The sequence below is a fragment of the Zophobas morio genome, unplaced genomic scaffold, assembly GCF_036711695.1.
Source record: "Zophobas morio isolate AGI-343-1 ecotype UQ-CSIRO unplaced genomic scaffold, CSIRO_AGI_Zmor_V1 ptg000018l, whole genome shotgun sequence".
NCBI classification, from domain to species: domain Eukaryota; kingdom Metazoa; phylum Arthropoda; class Insecta; order Coleoptera; family Tenebrionidae; genus Zophobas; species Zophobas morio.
This window is the reverse complement of record NW_026972123.1, coordinates 1,206,396-1,223,573: the sequence shown is the minus strand read 5'-3', so window position 1 is coordinate 1,223,573 and position 17,178 is coordinate 1,206,396. Positions and strand designations below refer to the sequence as shown.

Below are 17,178 nucleotides of genomic sequence, written 5' to 3'. Positions count from 1 at the left end.
TCTAGAAATTAAAAAAAAAGAAAAAATATTAAACCAAAACGGTATTAAAACTGCAAAAATAAATTATGTGTATTACAAATTTATTGATAGCGTTTCTAATCAATTTTTTCAAATTTTTGCTTAAATAAAACACCAGGGTCCTTCAAGATTCTTTTAAATTCTTACAAAATAATATAGCGATTTTGTGATTTTTAAGACGAATTGTAAAATTTCTGGCACCATTCTGTTTTTTTTTTTCCGAAAACTTATAAACACAATTTTAAAAATAAACCTGGATTGATAATTGACAAGCATAATATTTTCCACATTTTAGACAGAATTTATTTAGGAAAACTTAGCTACGAGATGACGTCATTACATTTATCGTGAGGATAAACAGAGAAATTTTGGTCAACGTTTGGAATTTGTCGGAACAAACTAGTTTTTAAACAAAAATTGTCGAAGTGTTAAATAAATTGATGGCCTCATGTATTCACAAGAAATTGTTTTAAGATACCTCGTTTCTATTAGTTAAATTGACTGGTAAGTCATTCCATTGTAGATGAAATAAATAAAAACTAAATTTAGAACGAAAGTTCATTTAAAGTGCAAGGAGATCTTTATATACCACAATATGCTAACATTAGAATATTTATTTATAAGACACTAACTAATATTGTTGTAGTGATGAGGAGACATAAAAAATTTTTAATTTTCCTCATTTTATTAAAAAAATGTGCTTTGAAGCGTGAAAAATTACTAAAGCTGAATGTTTTCCTCAGGTTAGCCGAGGGCGAGTTCACCCCCGAGAACCAACAGAAGCTAAAACTCGAAGCCGACAAAGAACGCAGCAAGTTGGACCCATGGAAGCTCAAGCACTTCGAGCCCATCTGGGGGGACAAGACCCAAACGGACGCCCCCCAGAACGCGGCGCAGGTGCCGCCGCCCCGCCCCCCCATCAAAACCACCATCAAGTTACGGCCCACCACCACTGTCAGTAGCAATAAGGCCAAGGCGCCCCCAGTCAAAAGACTACGGACAGTGGGGGCGGTGACCCGGTCGTGTACGAAAGAGTCCGAGCTCTCCCTCGAAACCAAAACCCAAATCCCCGACCTGCTACCCATCCGGTCCGTTCGCAACCAAGCGCCTAAGGAAGAACCAAAAAGTGAGGATCTCAGTGATAATCATGCCGAAAAGCAAGAGAATTGTATTATTAATATAAGCAAAACGATACTTCAAACCGACGAAGAGACAATCATTACGTGTAGCAACAACAACAAACCGAGGAGCGAGAAGCGGCGCCGCTCCCTGAGTCGCGACTCCGCCGAAAACTCGCCGAAGCGGAAATCCCCCGAGAAGGAGCCCGAGGAGAAGAGCGCCGTCGACGAAGAGCCCGCCCCCGAGGAGCCTAAGCCGATCAACGACCACAACGACAATGACAATGAGAGCTCGGTGGACAGCTCGATCACCCTGTCGGAGCCGGACGGCAAGGACGACGACGACAAGGAGGAGGAGGCGAAGATCGACGACGTCAAAGACGTGGAGGACCACAATGAAGACACGTCCTCGACGGCGACGCTGGAGTACAAGAACGAGGAGAGCCAGGACGAGGAGGTGAAAACGGACGACGTGGTGACGAAGCCGGACGACGACGAGGAGGAGAGTCAGTCGAACCAGCAGGACCTGATGGAGAACTCCTTTCCGATTCTGCCGAATAGTCTGATCCTGCAGCAGGAGTCGATCGTGCTGGAGAAGACGTCGTGCTCGGAGATTTGCGGCGCGGAGATCTGCATGGAGGACTCGGCGGAGAAGCTGGAAGCGAGCGTGGAGGAGTCGGACCTGGTGATGGCCCAGCTGACGGAGAGCAACTTCGAGAGCGTGAGGAACATCGAGGACGACGACGCCAACGAGGATAGGTTCATCGACGCGGAGAACTACGTGCTGGAGTCGGGGCAGATCACGCTGGAGGAGGGGAAGGAGAAGGAGAGGACGGAGGTGGACATCGAGGCGACGTTGTTCGGGAATGACGGGACGCAAGGTGGGTTTTTGAAATTTTTAGTTGACTAGGAAATTTTTTAATTCATCGATAATTAATAATTGATCGTAGAAATAAAAATGTAAGTACTAAAGCGACCGAAAAATTTTCTAATTGGAGTGTGCCATGGGAATTCGTTTACGATTTATTGTTGTCATTGAATTATCGTATCAATATCGACGCCAACTCCCACATATTTTGTTACTTTATCTGACGTGGACTTAGCAACAGAACTTTAACCTTCGTTTCATTAAACTAGCAAAACAATATCCTGTGGTAGGGTTTTGCCACTTTTTTTTGTAAGAAATGTCTAATTACAGGATTTTTATCGTCATTAAGAAAATATTTTAGTTTTTTTTCGGAACTGCGTCTGTTCATGGCCACATTTCTCTGCTCTCTGCAAGACTTAAGGGGACTCGCTAGACGAGGTATAATATTTTTTTGGTTTTTTGTATGAAAAAATTGTATTAATACAGATGTATCATGCATCAAACTGCAGCTTTTTTCATATTCTAGAGCGCAGAGACCGGTTCAATCAACTAAAAAAATATGGCTGAGAAATATCGTAAAAAATCACCATTCTATGTTTTCTTTTCCAAGTTTTTTGAGTCATAACCATCATAGAATCGCTTGAAAATTCGTACATGGATAAAACATCACTTTTCAAATCAAATACCTAGGTCGATCGAAAAGTGGAAATTCACAAACCTCAAAAATCGAAAAATCGAAAATTGAAAAACGGGAAAACCAAAAAATCGAAAAGTAATATTGAAAATTAAAAAAATCAAAAACAAAAATAAAAAAATCGGAAATTAAAATAATATATATGAAGTAGAAAAAATTGCAAAGCCTAAAAACTGAAACGAACAGAAAAATCGAAAAAGCAAAAAATTGGAAAAACAAAAATTCGAAAAATCTAAAATCGAAAAAGTGGAAAATCGAAAATCTGAATAAAGAAACTTGGAAATTCTGAAAAAATCGAAAAGTAACAAAATTGAAGTCTAACAGTTGAGAATGGAAAAATTGAAAAACCGAAAATTCTAAAAATCGACAATGGACAAATTGAAAATCGCAAAATTTAAATTGAAAAATTGAACATAGAAAAATCCATGAATTGATAAATCGAAAATTCGACTACTCAAATTTTCTAAAAATCGAAAAATCATAAAACTGAAAAATCCAAAATTCTAATCATCGAAAGTCTGAAAACTGAAAATCGAAAATTCTGAAAAGCGGAAAATAGAATATCGAAAAATTTAAAAGAAAGAAAATTGAAGTCTAAAAACCGAAGAATGGAAAAATTAAAAATCAAAAATTCGAAAAATCAAAACCGAAAAATTCAAAGATTTAAAAAGAAAATCGAAAAATAAAAAATCTGAAAATTGAAACTTGAAAATTTGGAAAATCGAAAAGTAAAAAAATTGAAGCCTAAAAGCTGAAAAATGGAAAACTGAACAACTGAAAATTCGAAGATCAAATATCGAAAAATCGAAAAGCCGAAAAATCGAAAATTTGATAAATCAAAAATCTAAAATAGGGAAAAACGAAAATCGAAAATTCAATGAATCTAATACGTAGGTCGATCGAAAAACTGGAAATTCACAAATCTCAAAAATCGAAAATTTGCAAGATTGAAAAACCGAGAATTGAAAAATCAAAAAACCGAAAATTCGAAAATTCATAATATTGAAAACTCTAAAAGTCGACAATTCAAAAACCAAAAAACTGGAAAGTAAAATAATCGAAAAATCGAAAAGTAAACAAATTGCAAAGCCTAAAAACTGACGAACAGAAAAATCGAAAAATCGTAAAATCAAAAAGTGGAAAATCGAAAACTGGAAATTGAAAAATCGAAGATTGGAAAATCGAAAATCGGAATATCGAGAATCAACAAATTAAAAAACCGAAAAATCGAAAAACTAAAAAATCGGAAATCGAAAAATGAAAAAAAACCACGAAAATTCAAAAATCGAATAATCCGAAACTAAAATAATAGAAAAGTGGAAAAGTAAAAATTGCAAAGTCTCAAAACTGACGAACAGAACAATCGAAAAATAAAAAAAAATCGAAAAATATCTAAACATGGAAAATCGAAAAATCGAAAATCGGAAAATGGAAAAACCGAAAAATCGAAAATCGAAAAGTCGAAAATTCGATGAAACAGATACTCGAAAAAGCGAAAAATAAAAAAATTGCAAGCCCTAAAAATTGAAAAATCAAAAAATCGAAAAAATGAAAATCGAAAAAACGACGATCGAAAAAAAATCAAAAAATCGAAAAGTGGAAAGTCGGAAAGTAACAAAATTGAAATCTAAAAGCTGCAAATTGCAGAAAAATTGAAAAACCACAAAAACGGAAAATCGAAAATCCAATAATCGAAGGTCGAAAAATAAAACAACCGAAAAATCGAAAAATTTTATGATTATTGGAAAATCGAAAAATCGAGAATAGAATAATTAAAAAATCGGAAATCGAAGAATTAAAAACGTAAAATCGAGAATTCAAAAATCAAAAAAATTGGAAATCAGTTTTGCAATTCTTGATTTCTTCAATAAAATAAATTGACTCAGTCATTATTTTTTTTGAGTCACCCTGTATGTATAAACAAATCCAAAAAATATTAATGGAATGGTAAATCACAAGTATAGACTCATCATATTCTGAACATTTTAGATAGGGTATTTATAAAATTAAAACTAATTCAGAGTAAGTATTTATAAAATTAAAACTAATTCAGGGTAAGAATTTGCTCAACACGTAAATTTCGTTGTAGTTTGAGCCTACCTACAAATTCAGCCCTTGGACGATTTGGACCGCCTCCTTCGGTGACGACCGAAAATTTTTCAAATTTTTGTTATTGTGCTTTCTCGGTTTTTAAATTTTTCGATATTTTAATTTTTCAGTTTTTAAAGTTTTAGGTTTTTAGATTTCTCACTATCTCGACTTTTAGATTTTTTGTTTTCTTTGATGTATTGAGTTCTCGATCATTCGATTTTCTGAGTTTTCAGGCTTAGATTTTTTTTTTTGTTCAATTCTTGGATTTTTAAAATTTTTGTTTTTTAAATTTTCCTATTTATCAACTTACTGGTATTTCAATATTTTGATTTTTTGATTGTTCAATTTCTCGATTTTTTGAATTTTTAGTTTTTGATACGATTTTTTTTCAAAAATTTTCAGTTTTTCAATTTATTAACTTTACGGTACTTCAGTTTTGCCCGATTTCGATTTCTCAATTTTTCGACATATTACTGCCGGGATTTTTCAATTTATCGATTCTTCGATTTCTCGATTCTTCATATTTTCGGTTTCTCGAATTTCTTCATTTTTCGATTTCTCAATTTTCCGATGTTTCAGTTTTACGATTTTTAATTTTTTTTATTTTTCAGTTTTCAATTTTTGGCGTTTCTAAATTTCTCGATTTCTCAATTTTTCGATTAACTGATTTTTTGATTTTCCCATTTCTCTATTTCTCGATTTTTCAATTCTTTCTTCAATTGTGATTTTTCAATTTTTCCATTTCTGAATTTTTCAATGTTTCAGTTTTGGATTTTTTCACTTTTCCGATTCTTCAATTTTCTTTCCATTTTTCAGTTTTTCAAGATTTCAGTTTTGAATTTTTTCACTTTTTCTATTTTCAATTTTCCTTCCATTTTTCTGTTTTTCAGTATTTCAGTTCTGGGATTTTGCAATGTTTCGGTTCTTCAATTTTTCCATTTTTTGATGTTTAGATTTCTCGGTTTCTCAATTTTTCGATAGGTATTTTAATTTTTCAGTTTTTAAGTTCTACATTTTCCATTAATTTTTTTGTTTTCTTTGATGTTTTGATTTCTCGATTATTCGATTTTTCAAGTTCTCGGTTTAGATTTTTTGGTTTTCCAATTCTTCGATATTTAAATTGTTTAATTTTTAGATTGTTCAATTTCTCGATTTTTAGATTTTTCAATTTTTCATTAAAAATGTTTCAATTTTTCAATTATTAACTTTTCGATTTTTCAATTTTGGTCTAATTTGATTTCTTAATTTTTTGATTTTTTGACTCCTCTACTGTTGATGTTTTGATTTCTCGATGTTTCAGTTTTTGAACATTCCGACGTTTCGATTTTTCGACTTTTTGGCTTTTCGAATGTTCAATTTTTTGATTTTTGAATTTTAGATTTTTGTTTTTTTTTTTTGATTTTTTGGTGTTTCGATTTCCCAATCTTCAATTTTTCGATATTTTAATTTTTCAATTTTTCAAATTTCTAAATTTTGGATTTTTCTTTTTTTTTATTTCTCAATTTTTGGATGTTTTGGCGCGATATTAAATTAATAACTGATTTTAAATTAATGGCGAAGGTTTTAATAATTTTTTACTGCATGTGTTGCTTTTTGTATTTTTAAAATACGCGCTATATGTCTGCACATTAGGTTAAGTATAACTAGAGACCAAAAAACGGTCAAAATTTGCACAGTTTGGAATTTTTTCCGAAAGTCTGGACCTATCAGTGTAAAATATTGAGATGACGTCATCAAATTGTTGAACAGATAGACAAATAAATTGTATGTACCGAGACAGCAATAAAAAACGCTATCAAAGGCAGCCGTGGATCATTTTTTTCAAAAACAAAACACCGAGGGTCCCTAAGACTCTTTTAAATTCTTTCTAACATAAAACACCAGAGACTACCAAAATTCTTCAAAAATAATAAACTAGGGATTCCCAATTTTTTTTTTTTGAGGGGGCTCCAAGGTTCTAATCTTTATCAAAGGATCCAAAAAGACGCGAGGGACTCAAGACTCTTTGAAATACTTTCAAAAAGAAAACACCAAGGAGTCCAAAGATTTTTTCAAATTCATAAAAAAATACACCGGGAGTTTCCAAAAGTTTTTTAAAGGGGTTTCAGGGTTATTCAAGATTCTTTTAAATAAATGTAAAACCCACTAGAGACTCTCGAAATTCTTTTAATTTTTTTAAAAAAGACGCTAGAAACCCAAGATTCTTCCAAAAACTAAATCAGTGATCCCAAAAATCTTTTCAAATCTTAAAAAACGCAGATTTTTTTCAAATACTCAAGGGCTGTAGGGTTCCAAAACAAAAAAATCAGGTCGGCCCAAGATTCTTTTAAATATTTTAAAAAACCACCAGAACCTCCCGAGAATTTTTCAATTTTTTTTTTTTTTTTTCAAAAAACCACCACAGACCTAAAAATCTTTTAAAACCTTAAAAAAAACAAGCAAGGGGCCTAAGATTCTTCCAAAAACTACACCAGCGACCCCAAAAATCTTTTCAAATCTTAAAGAAAAGCATTTTTTTAAGGGCCTCTAGGGTTCCAAAACCAACAAACTAGGTGGTCCTAAGATTTTTGTAAATACTTTAAAAAACCACCAGAGACTCCGGAGATTGTTTTAATTTTTTTCAAAAAAAAAGGCCCCACCACAGACCCAAAATCTTTTAATTCTAAAAAAAGGGAACCCAAGATTCTCAAAAAACAAGTCACCAGGAGGGTCCAAGATTGTTTTAAATTCTTTAAATACGTAGAAGAGAGGGTTCCGAGATTCGTTCAATTTTTTTTTTTTTTTTTTTCAAAAACAAAATACCAAAAAACCCCAAAATTTCAAATACTTTTCAAAAATTTCAAATATTTCAAAAAGAAAACACCAAGGAGCCCCAAGATTCTTTTAAATACTTGACAAACCGGCAGAGGCTCCTGAGATTATTTCAATTTCTTTCAAAAAACACCCACCACAAATCCTAAAATCTTTTAAATTCTTAAAAACAGAGGCAAGGGACCAAGGTTCTCAAAAACAAGTGACCAAGGAGGGTCTCAAAATTCTTTGAAATTCTTAAAAACAGTAGAAAAGCTCATAATATTCGTTCAATTTAAAAAACAAAAAAAACATCAAAGACCCCAAAATTTCAAATATTTTTCAAAAATTTTCAATACTCCAAAAAGAAAACATCAAGTATTTCGAAAATAAAACACCCAAGTGAGTCCAAGATTATTTTAAATATTTTAAAAACCCACCAGAGGGTCTAGAATTTTTTTTTTATTCTTTAATAAGACGCTAGGGACCCAAGATTCTTTCAAAAACTACACCAGCGATCCCAAAAATCTTTTGAAATGTTAAAAAAAGCTGACTTTTTCAAATACTTCGAAAAGTAAAAACTTCCAGGAGTCGCAAAATTTTTTGAAGGGGCTCTGAAAACAACAAACAAGATTCTTTTAAATACCAAAAAAAAAAAAAAAACCAGAGGCCCCCGAGATTAAAAAAAAACACGACAGACCCAAAAATCTTTTAAATTCTTAATAAAAAAAACTCAAGAGACCCAAGATTCTCAAAAACAAGTCGCCAAGGACGGTCCCAAGATTCTTTTAAATTCTTAAAAAAATACAAAAGAAGCTCCCAAGATTTTTTTTCTCCAACGAAACACCAGAGACCCCCAAAATTTCAAATATTTTTCAAAAATTTCAAAAAGAAAACACCAAGCAGCCCCAATTTAAAATTCGTCAAAAGCATAAACGATTTTTTAGATGGTTCCAGGGTTCATTTAAAATCTTTCGAAAATAAAACCAGGTGAGCCTAAGATTTTTTATATTTTTTTGAAAAACAAAACAGACCACCAGAACTCTTAAATCCTTAAAAAAAAGACGCAAGGGACTCAAGATTCTTTCAAAAATTGCTCTAGGGGCCCCAAAAGTCTTTTCAAATCTTTAAAAAAAAGTACTGGGGATCCCAAATATTTTAAATTTTTTATTTGTTTTAAATAAAAACACCAAAGCTCCCAATTTTTTTTTTATTCGTTCTAAAAATAAAACATCAGGTTGCTTTAAAAAACCACCTGAAGTTCCCGAGATTCTTTGACTTTTTTAAAAAAACAATCCCACAGACCCCCAAAAATCAATTTTCAAAAAAAGCACTAGGGAGCCCAAAATTTTATAAAATTATTACTAAATTAAAACACCATAGACTTCCAAGATTTTTTCAAATTCGTTTAAAATAACATCAGAAGCTTCCAAAATTCTTTCAAACTCTTAAAAAAAAAACACCAGGGAATCCCAAAAATTTGTTGAAGGGGCTTCAAAGTTCTTTTAATCTATTTAAAAACAATATAGCGGGGGGTACCCAAGATTCTTGGTTCAATTTTTGAAAAACAAGACACCATAGACCACCAACATTTCAACATTGTTTTAAATTCTTAAAAAATGACCCTAGGACCTAAGATTCCTACAAATACTTACTTTCAAAAACAAAACACCAGGGATTTCTAAAATTTTTTTAAGAAAAAAACACGACGAAAGAGACCCACTATAATTTGAAAAAGAGTACATCATCAATCCAAAAATCTTTTAAAAAAGCCCTAAGAACCTCAAGATTTTTTCAAATTGGTTCTAAAACAACACTAAAAACTAATTATAAAAAATTACAACTCTTCTATTTTTATTTTTTTCTTCAGTTTTTGGATTTGCAGTTTTTGATGTTTTCAAGTTTAAATTTCGATTTGAGTTTCTCGAGATTGATTTTTCGATTTTTTAATTTTTCGCTTCCTCGAATTTTCAATTTGCAATTTTTCGTTTAGGTTTTTTATTTTCTTTATGTTTACAATTTTTCACTTTAAATTTTTTCTATTTTTCGTTGTTCAATTTTTCGATTTGTCATTTTTCAATGGTTCTTTTCGAGTTTTCACTTTTAAGTTTTTCAGTTTTTCGATTTTTTAACTCTTGGATGTTTCAGTTTCCCGACTCTTCAAATTTTCGATTTCTCCATTTTTCACTTTTCGACTTCTCAATTTTTTTGATATTTCATTTTTTTGACGTTTTTAAATTTTAGATTTCTCAATTTCTGGATTAATTGATTTTTTGACTTGTCGATTTCTCGATATTTGGAGTTTTCGTGTTTCTTTATCCGATACTTAGATTTTTCGATTTTTTATTTTTCGATTTCTCGATTAAATTTAAGTTAATTAATTAAATTTTTCACTTTTCAATTTCTTAAATTTTTCACTTTTCAATTTCTTCATTTTTCGATATTACAGTTTTACGATTTTTCAATTTTTGAGGTTTCTAAATTTTTGATTTCGCAATTTCTCTATTAATGGATTTTTCGACTTTTAGACTTTTCGATTTCTCGATTTTTCAGTTTTTCAATTTCTCAATTTTTCGATGTTTCAGTTTCGGGATTTTTGAATGTTTCGATTCTTCAAGTTTTCTTCGATTTTTCAATTTTTCGATACTTCAGTTTTAGGATTTTTCAATATTTTGAATTTTCAGTTTTTCGATTTTTCTTTCGACTCTTGGATTTTTCAGTTTTCGACTTCCCAATTTTTTTGATTTTTCATTTTTTGACTTGTCGATTTCTCGATGTTTGGAGTTTTTGTTTTTTTTTTATCCGATGTAGAACAAAAACCAAAAAAAATTGAATTGAAAAATCGAAGAATTCCACAACTGTAAAAGTGAAAACCGAAAAATCGGGCAAGTTGAAAAATCGAATAGTTAAATGAGAAATTGAAAAATGGAAAAAATGCTAAATTATTAAATACAAACTGAAAAAGGAAAAATCGAAACATCAAAAAATAAAATACAAACATGAAATATGGAAAAATTAGGAAATTGTGAAATTGAAAAATTGACAAGCAATAACTGAAAAAATCGGGAAATTGAAAATTTGGATAATTTAAAAACGAAAAATCAAAAAATGTAGGAAAAAAAATCGAATTGAAAAATCGAAGAATTCCACAACTGTAAAAGTGAAAACCGAAAAATCGGAAAAGTTGAAAAATCGAATAGGCCTGAAAGAGAAATTGAAAAATGGGATCAATACAAAATTATTAAACACAAACTGAAAAAGGAAAAATCGAAACATCTAAAAATAAAATGCAAGCATGAAATATGGAAAAATCAGGAAATTGTGAAATTGAAAAATTGTCAAGCGATAACTGAAAAAATCGGGAAATTGAAAATTTGGATAGTTTAAAAACGAAAAATCGAAAAATGTAGAACAAAAACCAAAAAAATCGAATTGAAAAATCGAAGAATTCCACAACTGTAAAAGTGAAAACCGAAAAATCGGACAAGTTGAAAAATCGAATAGTTACATGAAAAATTGAAAAAATGCAAAATTATTAAACACAAACTGAAAAAGGAAAAATTGAAACATCAAAAAATAAAATACAATCATGAAATATGGAAAAATTAGGAAATTGTGAAATTGAAAAATGATAAGCGATAACTGAAAAAATCGCGAAATTGAAAATTTGGATAATTTAAAAACGAAAAATCGAAAAATGTAGAAAAGATAAATCGAATTGAAAAATCGAAGAATTCCACAACTGTAAAAGTAAAAACCGAAAAATCGGACAAAATGAAAAATCGGTAAATCTACATATTGAAAAACTGAAAAATCTAAAATATGGGAAATAGAAACATCGACAAACCAAAAAAAATCTAAAAACTGGAAAACAAGAAACTGGAAAACCGCATTTGAAAAGTTAAAAATAAAAGGCGGTTGTTTAAAGAAAGAATCGATGAATTCGTCAGCACGTGTAATTTTTTTTTATTGTTTGCAAATTCACTATTTACCTTAAGATTACGAACTATTCATGTTTCTAATGCAATTGAACAACAGCAATGGAAAATATTTATATAATCGATTCTTCAAAATTTCTTCGATTTTTCTATTTTTCGATACTTCAGTTTTAGGATTTTTCAATATTTGGAATTTTCAGTTTTTCGATTTTTCAACTCTGGATGTTTCAGTCTCCCGACTCTTCAAATTTTCGATTTCTCCATTTTTCACTTTTCGACTTCTCAATTTTTTTGATATTTCATTTTTTTGACGTTTTTAAATTTTAGATTTCTCAATTTCTGGATTAATTGATTTTTTGACTTGTCGATTTCTCGATATTTGGAGTTTTCGTGTTTCTTTATCCGATACTTAGATTTTTCGATTTTTTATTTTTCGATTTCTCGATTAAATTTAAGTTAATTAATTAAATTTTTCACTTTTCAATTTCTTAAATTTTTCACTTTTCAATTTCTTCATTTTTCGATATTACAGTTTTACGATTTTTCAATTTTTGAGGTTTCTCAATTTTTCGATGTTTCAATTTCGGGATTTTTGAATGTTTCGATTCTTCAAGTTTTCTTCGATTTTTCAATTTTTCCATACTTCAGTTTTAGGATTTTTCAATATTTCGAATTTTCAGTTTTTAGATTTTCCAACTCTTGGAAGTTTCACTTTCCCGACTCTTCAAATTTTCCATTTCTCTATTTTTTCACTTTTCGACTTCTCAACTTTTTTGATTTTTCATTTTTTTGACGTTTCTAAATTTCCGATTTTTCGATTTCTCAATTTCTGGATTAATTGATTTTTTGACTTGTCGATTTCTCCATGTTTGGACTTTTCGGTTTTTTTTTATCCGATATTTAGATTTTTCGATTTTTTATTTTTCAATTTCTGGATTAAATTTAAATTAATTAATTAAATTTTTCACTTTTCAATTTCTTCATTTTTCGATATTACAGTTTTACGATTTTTCAATTTTTCAATTTTTGAGGTTCCTAAATTTCCGATTTAGCAATTTCTCTATTAATGGATTTTTCGACTTTTAGACTTTTCGATTTCTCGATTTTTCAGATTTTCAATTTCTCAATTTTTCGATGTTTCAATTTCGGGATTTTTGAATGTTTCGATTCTTCAAGTTTTCTTCGATTTTTCAATTTTTCGATACTTCAGTTTTAGGATTTTTCAATATTTCGAATTTTCAGTTTTTCGATTTTTCTTTCGACTCTTGGATTTTTCAGTTTTCGACTTCCCAATTTTTTTGATTTTTCATTTTTTGACTTGTCGATTTCTCGATGTTTGGAGTTTTCGTTTTTTTTTATCCGATATTTAAATTTTTTGACTTCTTGATTTTTCGGTTTTTTATTTTTCGATTTCTCTGTTAAATTTAAATTACATAATTAAATTTTTCACTCTTCAATTTCCTCATTTTTCGATATTACAGTTTTACGATTTTTCAATTTTTCAATTTTTGAGGTTTCTAAATTTTCGATTTCGCAATTTCTCTATTAATGGATTTTTCGACTTTTAGACTTTTCGATTTTTCGATTTCTCAATTTTACGATGTTTCAGTTTCAGAATTTTTGAATGTTTCGATTCTTCAAGATTTCTTCGATTTTTCAATTTTTCGATACTTCAGTTTTAGGATTTTTCAATATTTCGAATTTTCAGTTTTTCGATTTTTCAACTCTTGGATGTTTCAGTTTCCCGACTCTTCAAATTTTCGTCTTCTCCATTTTTTCATTTTTCGACTTCTCAATTTTTTTGATTTTTCATTTTTTTGGCATTTTTAAATTTCCGATTTTAGATTTCTTCGATTTTTCAATTTTTCGATACTTCAGTTTTAGGATTTTTCAATATTTCGAATTTTCAGTTTTTCGATTTTTCAACTCTTGGATGTTCCAGTTTCCCGACTCTTCAAATTTTCGTCTTCTCCATTTTTTCACTTTTCGACTTCTTAATTTTTTTGATTTTTCATTTTTTTGACATTTTTAAATTTCCGATTTTAGATTTCTCAATTTTTGGATTAATCGATTTTTTGACTTGTCGATTTCTCGATATTTGTAGTTTTCGTGTTTCTTTTATCCGATATTTAGATTTTTCGATTTTTTTATTTTTCAATTTCTGGATTAAATTTAAATTAATTAATTAAATTTTTCACTTTTCAATTTCTTAAATTTTTCACTTTTCAATTTCTTCATTTTTCGATATTACAGTTTTACGATTTTTCAATTTTTCAATTTTTGAGGTTTCTAAATTTTCGATTTCGCAATTTCTCTATTAATGGATTTTTGGACTTTTAGACTTTTCGATTTCTCGATTTTTCAATTTGTCAATTTTTCGATGTTTCAATTTCGGGATTTTTGAATGTTTCGATTCTTCAAGTTTTCTTCGATTTTTCAATTTTTCGATACTTCAGTTTTAGGATTTTTCAATATTTCGAATTTTCAGTTTTTCGATTTTCCAACTCTTGGATGTTTCAGTTTGCCGACTCTTCAAATTTTCGATTTCTCCATCTTTTCACTTTTCCACTTCTCAATTTTTTTGATTTTTCATTTTTTTGACGTTTTTAAATTTACGATTTTTCGATTTCTCAATTTCTGGATTAATCGATTTTTTGACTTATCGATTTCTCGATATTTGAAGTTTTCGGTTTTTTTATCCGATATTTAGATTTTTCGATTTTTTATTTTTCGATTTCTCGATTAAATTTAAATTAATTAATTAAATTTTTCACTTTTCAATTTCTTCATTTTTCGATATTACAGTTTTACGATTTTTCCATTTTTCAGTTTTTGAGGTTTCTAAATTTCCGATTTGGCAATTTCTGTATTAATGGATTATTCGACTTTTAGACTTTTCGATATCTCGATTCTTCAATTTTTCAATTTCTCAATTTTTCGATGTTTCAGTTTCGGGATTTTTGAATCTTTCGATTCTTCAAGTTGTCTCCATTTTTCACTTTTCGACTTCTCAATTTTTTGGTTTTTCAATTTTTGACGTTTTTAAATTTTCGATTTCTCGGTGTTTGGAGTTCTCGTTTTTTTTTTATTATTATTATTATTATTATTATTATTCGATATTTAAATTTATCGTCTTTTCAATGCTTTGATTTTTTGACTTCTTGATTTTCCGATTTTTCACTTTACAATTTCTTAAATTTTTCACTTTTCAATTTCTTCATTTTTCGATAGTACAGTTTTACGATTTTTCAATTTCTCAATTTTTCGATGTTTCAGTTTCGGGATTTTTCAATATTTCGATTCTTCAAGTTTTCTTCGATTTTTCAATTTTTCGATACTTCAGTTTTAGGATTTTTCAATATTTGGAATTTTCAGTTTTTCGATTTTCCAACTCTTGGATGTTTCAGTTTCCCGACTCTTCAAATTTTCGATTTCTCCATTTTTTCACGTTTCGACTTCTCAGTTTTTTTTATTTTTAATTTTTTTGACGTTTTTAAATTTCCGATTTTTCGATTCCTCAATTTCTGGATTAATCGATTTTTTGACTTGTCGATTTCTCAATATTTGGAGTTTCGGTTTTTTATCCGAGATTTAGATTTTTCGACTTCTTGATTTTTCGATTTTTTATTTTTCAATTTCTCGATTAAATTCAAATTAATTAATTAAATTTTTCACTTTTCAATTTCTTCATTTTTCGATATCACAGTTTTACAATGTTTCAATTTTTAATTTTTGAGGTTTCTAAATTTTCGATTTCGCAATTTTTCTATTAATGGATTTTTCGACTTTTAGACTTTTCGATTTCTCGATTTTTCAGTTTTTCGATTTCTCAATTTTTCGATGTTTCAGTTTCGGGATTTTTGAATGTTTCGATTCAAGTTTTTTTCGATTTTTCAACTCTTGGATGTTTCAGTTTCCCGACTCTTCAAATTTTCGATTTCTCCATTTTTTCACTTTTCGATTTCTCATTTTTTTTTATTTTTCATTTTTTTTTTGATATTTTTAAATTTCCGATTTTTCGATTTGTCAATTTCTGGATTAATCGATTTTTTGACTTGTCGATTTCTCGATGTTTGGAGTTTTCGTTTTTTTTATCCGATTTCTCGATTAAATTTAAATTAATTATGTAATTAAAATTTTCACTTTCAATTTCTTTATTTTTCGATATTACAGTTTTACGATTTTTCAATTTTCAATTTTTGAGGTTTCTAAATTTTCGATTTCGCAATTTCTCTATTAATGGATTTTTCGACTTTTAGACTTTTCGATTTCTCGATTTTTCAGTTCTTCAATTTCTCAATTTTTCCATGTTTCAGTTTCGGGATTTTTGAATGTTTCGATTCAAGTTTTCCTCGATTTTTCAATTTTTCGATACTTCAGTTTTAGGATTTTTCAATATTTCGAATTTTCAGTTTTTCGATTTTTCTTTCGACTCTTGGATTTTTCAGTTTTCGACTTCCCAATTTTTTTGATTTTTCATTTTTTGACGTTTCTAAATTTCCAATTTTTCGATTTCTCAATTTTTGGATTAATCGATTTTTTGACTTGTCGATTTCTCGATATTTGTAGTTTTCGTGTTTCTTTTATCCGATATTTAGATTTTTCGATTTTTTAATTTTTCAATTTCTGGATTAAATTTAAATTAATTAATTAAATTTTTCACTTTTCAATTTCTTAAATTTTTCACTTTTCAATTTCTTCATTTTTCGATATTACAGTTTTACGATTTTTCCATTTTTCAGTTTTTGAGGTTTCTAAATTTCCGATTTGGCAATTTCTGTATTAATGGATTATTCGACTTTTAGACTTTTCGATATCTCGATTCTTCAATTTTTCAATTTCTCAATTTTTCGATGTTTCAGTTTCGGGATTTTTGAATCTTTCGATTCTTCAAGTTGTCTCCATTTTTCACTTTTCGACTTCTCAATTTTTTGGTTTTTCAATTTTTGACGTTTTTAAATTTTCGATTTCTCGGTGTTTGGAGTTCTCGTTTTTTTATTATTATTATTATTATTATTATTATTATTCGATATTTAAATTTATCGTCTTTTCAATGCTTTGATTTTTTGACTTCTTGATTTTCCGATTTTTCACTTTACAATTTCTTAAATTTTTCACTTTTCAATTTCTTCATTTTTCGATAGTACAGTTTTACGATTTTTCAATTTCTCAATTTTTCGATGTTTCAGTTTCGGGATTTTTCAATATTTCGATTCTTCAAGTTTTCTTCGATTTTTCAATTTTTCGATACTTCAGTTTTAGGATTTTTCAATATTTGGAATTTTCAGTTTTTCGATTTTCCAACTCTTGGATGTTTCAGTTTCCCGACTCTTCAAATTTTCGATTTCTCCATTTTTTCACGTTTCGACTTCTCAGTTTTTTTTATTTTTAATTTTTTTGACGTTTTTAAATTTCCGATTTTTCGATTCCTCAATTTCTGGATTAATCGATTTTTTGACTTGTCGATTTCTCAATATTTGGAGTTTCGGTTTTTTATCCGAGATTTAGATTTTTCGACTTCTTGATTTTTCGATTTTTTATTTTTCAATTTCTCGATTAAATTCAAATTAATTAATTAAATTTTTCACTTTTCAATTTCTTCATTTTTCGATATCACAGTTTTACAATGTTTCAATTTTTAATTTTTGAGGTTTCTAAATT

General features: G+C 29.1%; 1 protein-coding gene across 3 annotated transcripts in view; it reads left to right on the top strand.

The window, feature by feature from the left end:
- Asx (Additional sex combs) overlaps window positions 1–17,178 on the top strand; it is a 51,979-nt gene that overhangs the window by 13,413 nt on the left and 21,388 nt on the right. For all 3 annotated transcript variants that reach the window (XM_064058291.1, XM_064058292.1, XM_064058293.1), the window contains exon 2: window positions 762–2,017. In XM_064058291.1, coding sequence (XP_063914361.1) covers window positions 762–2,017 — 1,256 coding nt within the window. The remainder of the gene's footprint in view (window positions 1–761; window positions 2,018–17,178) is intronic.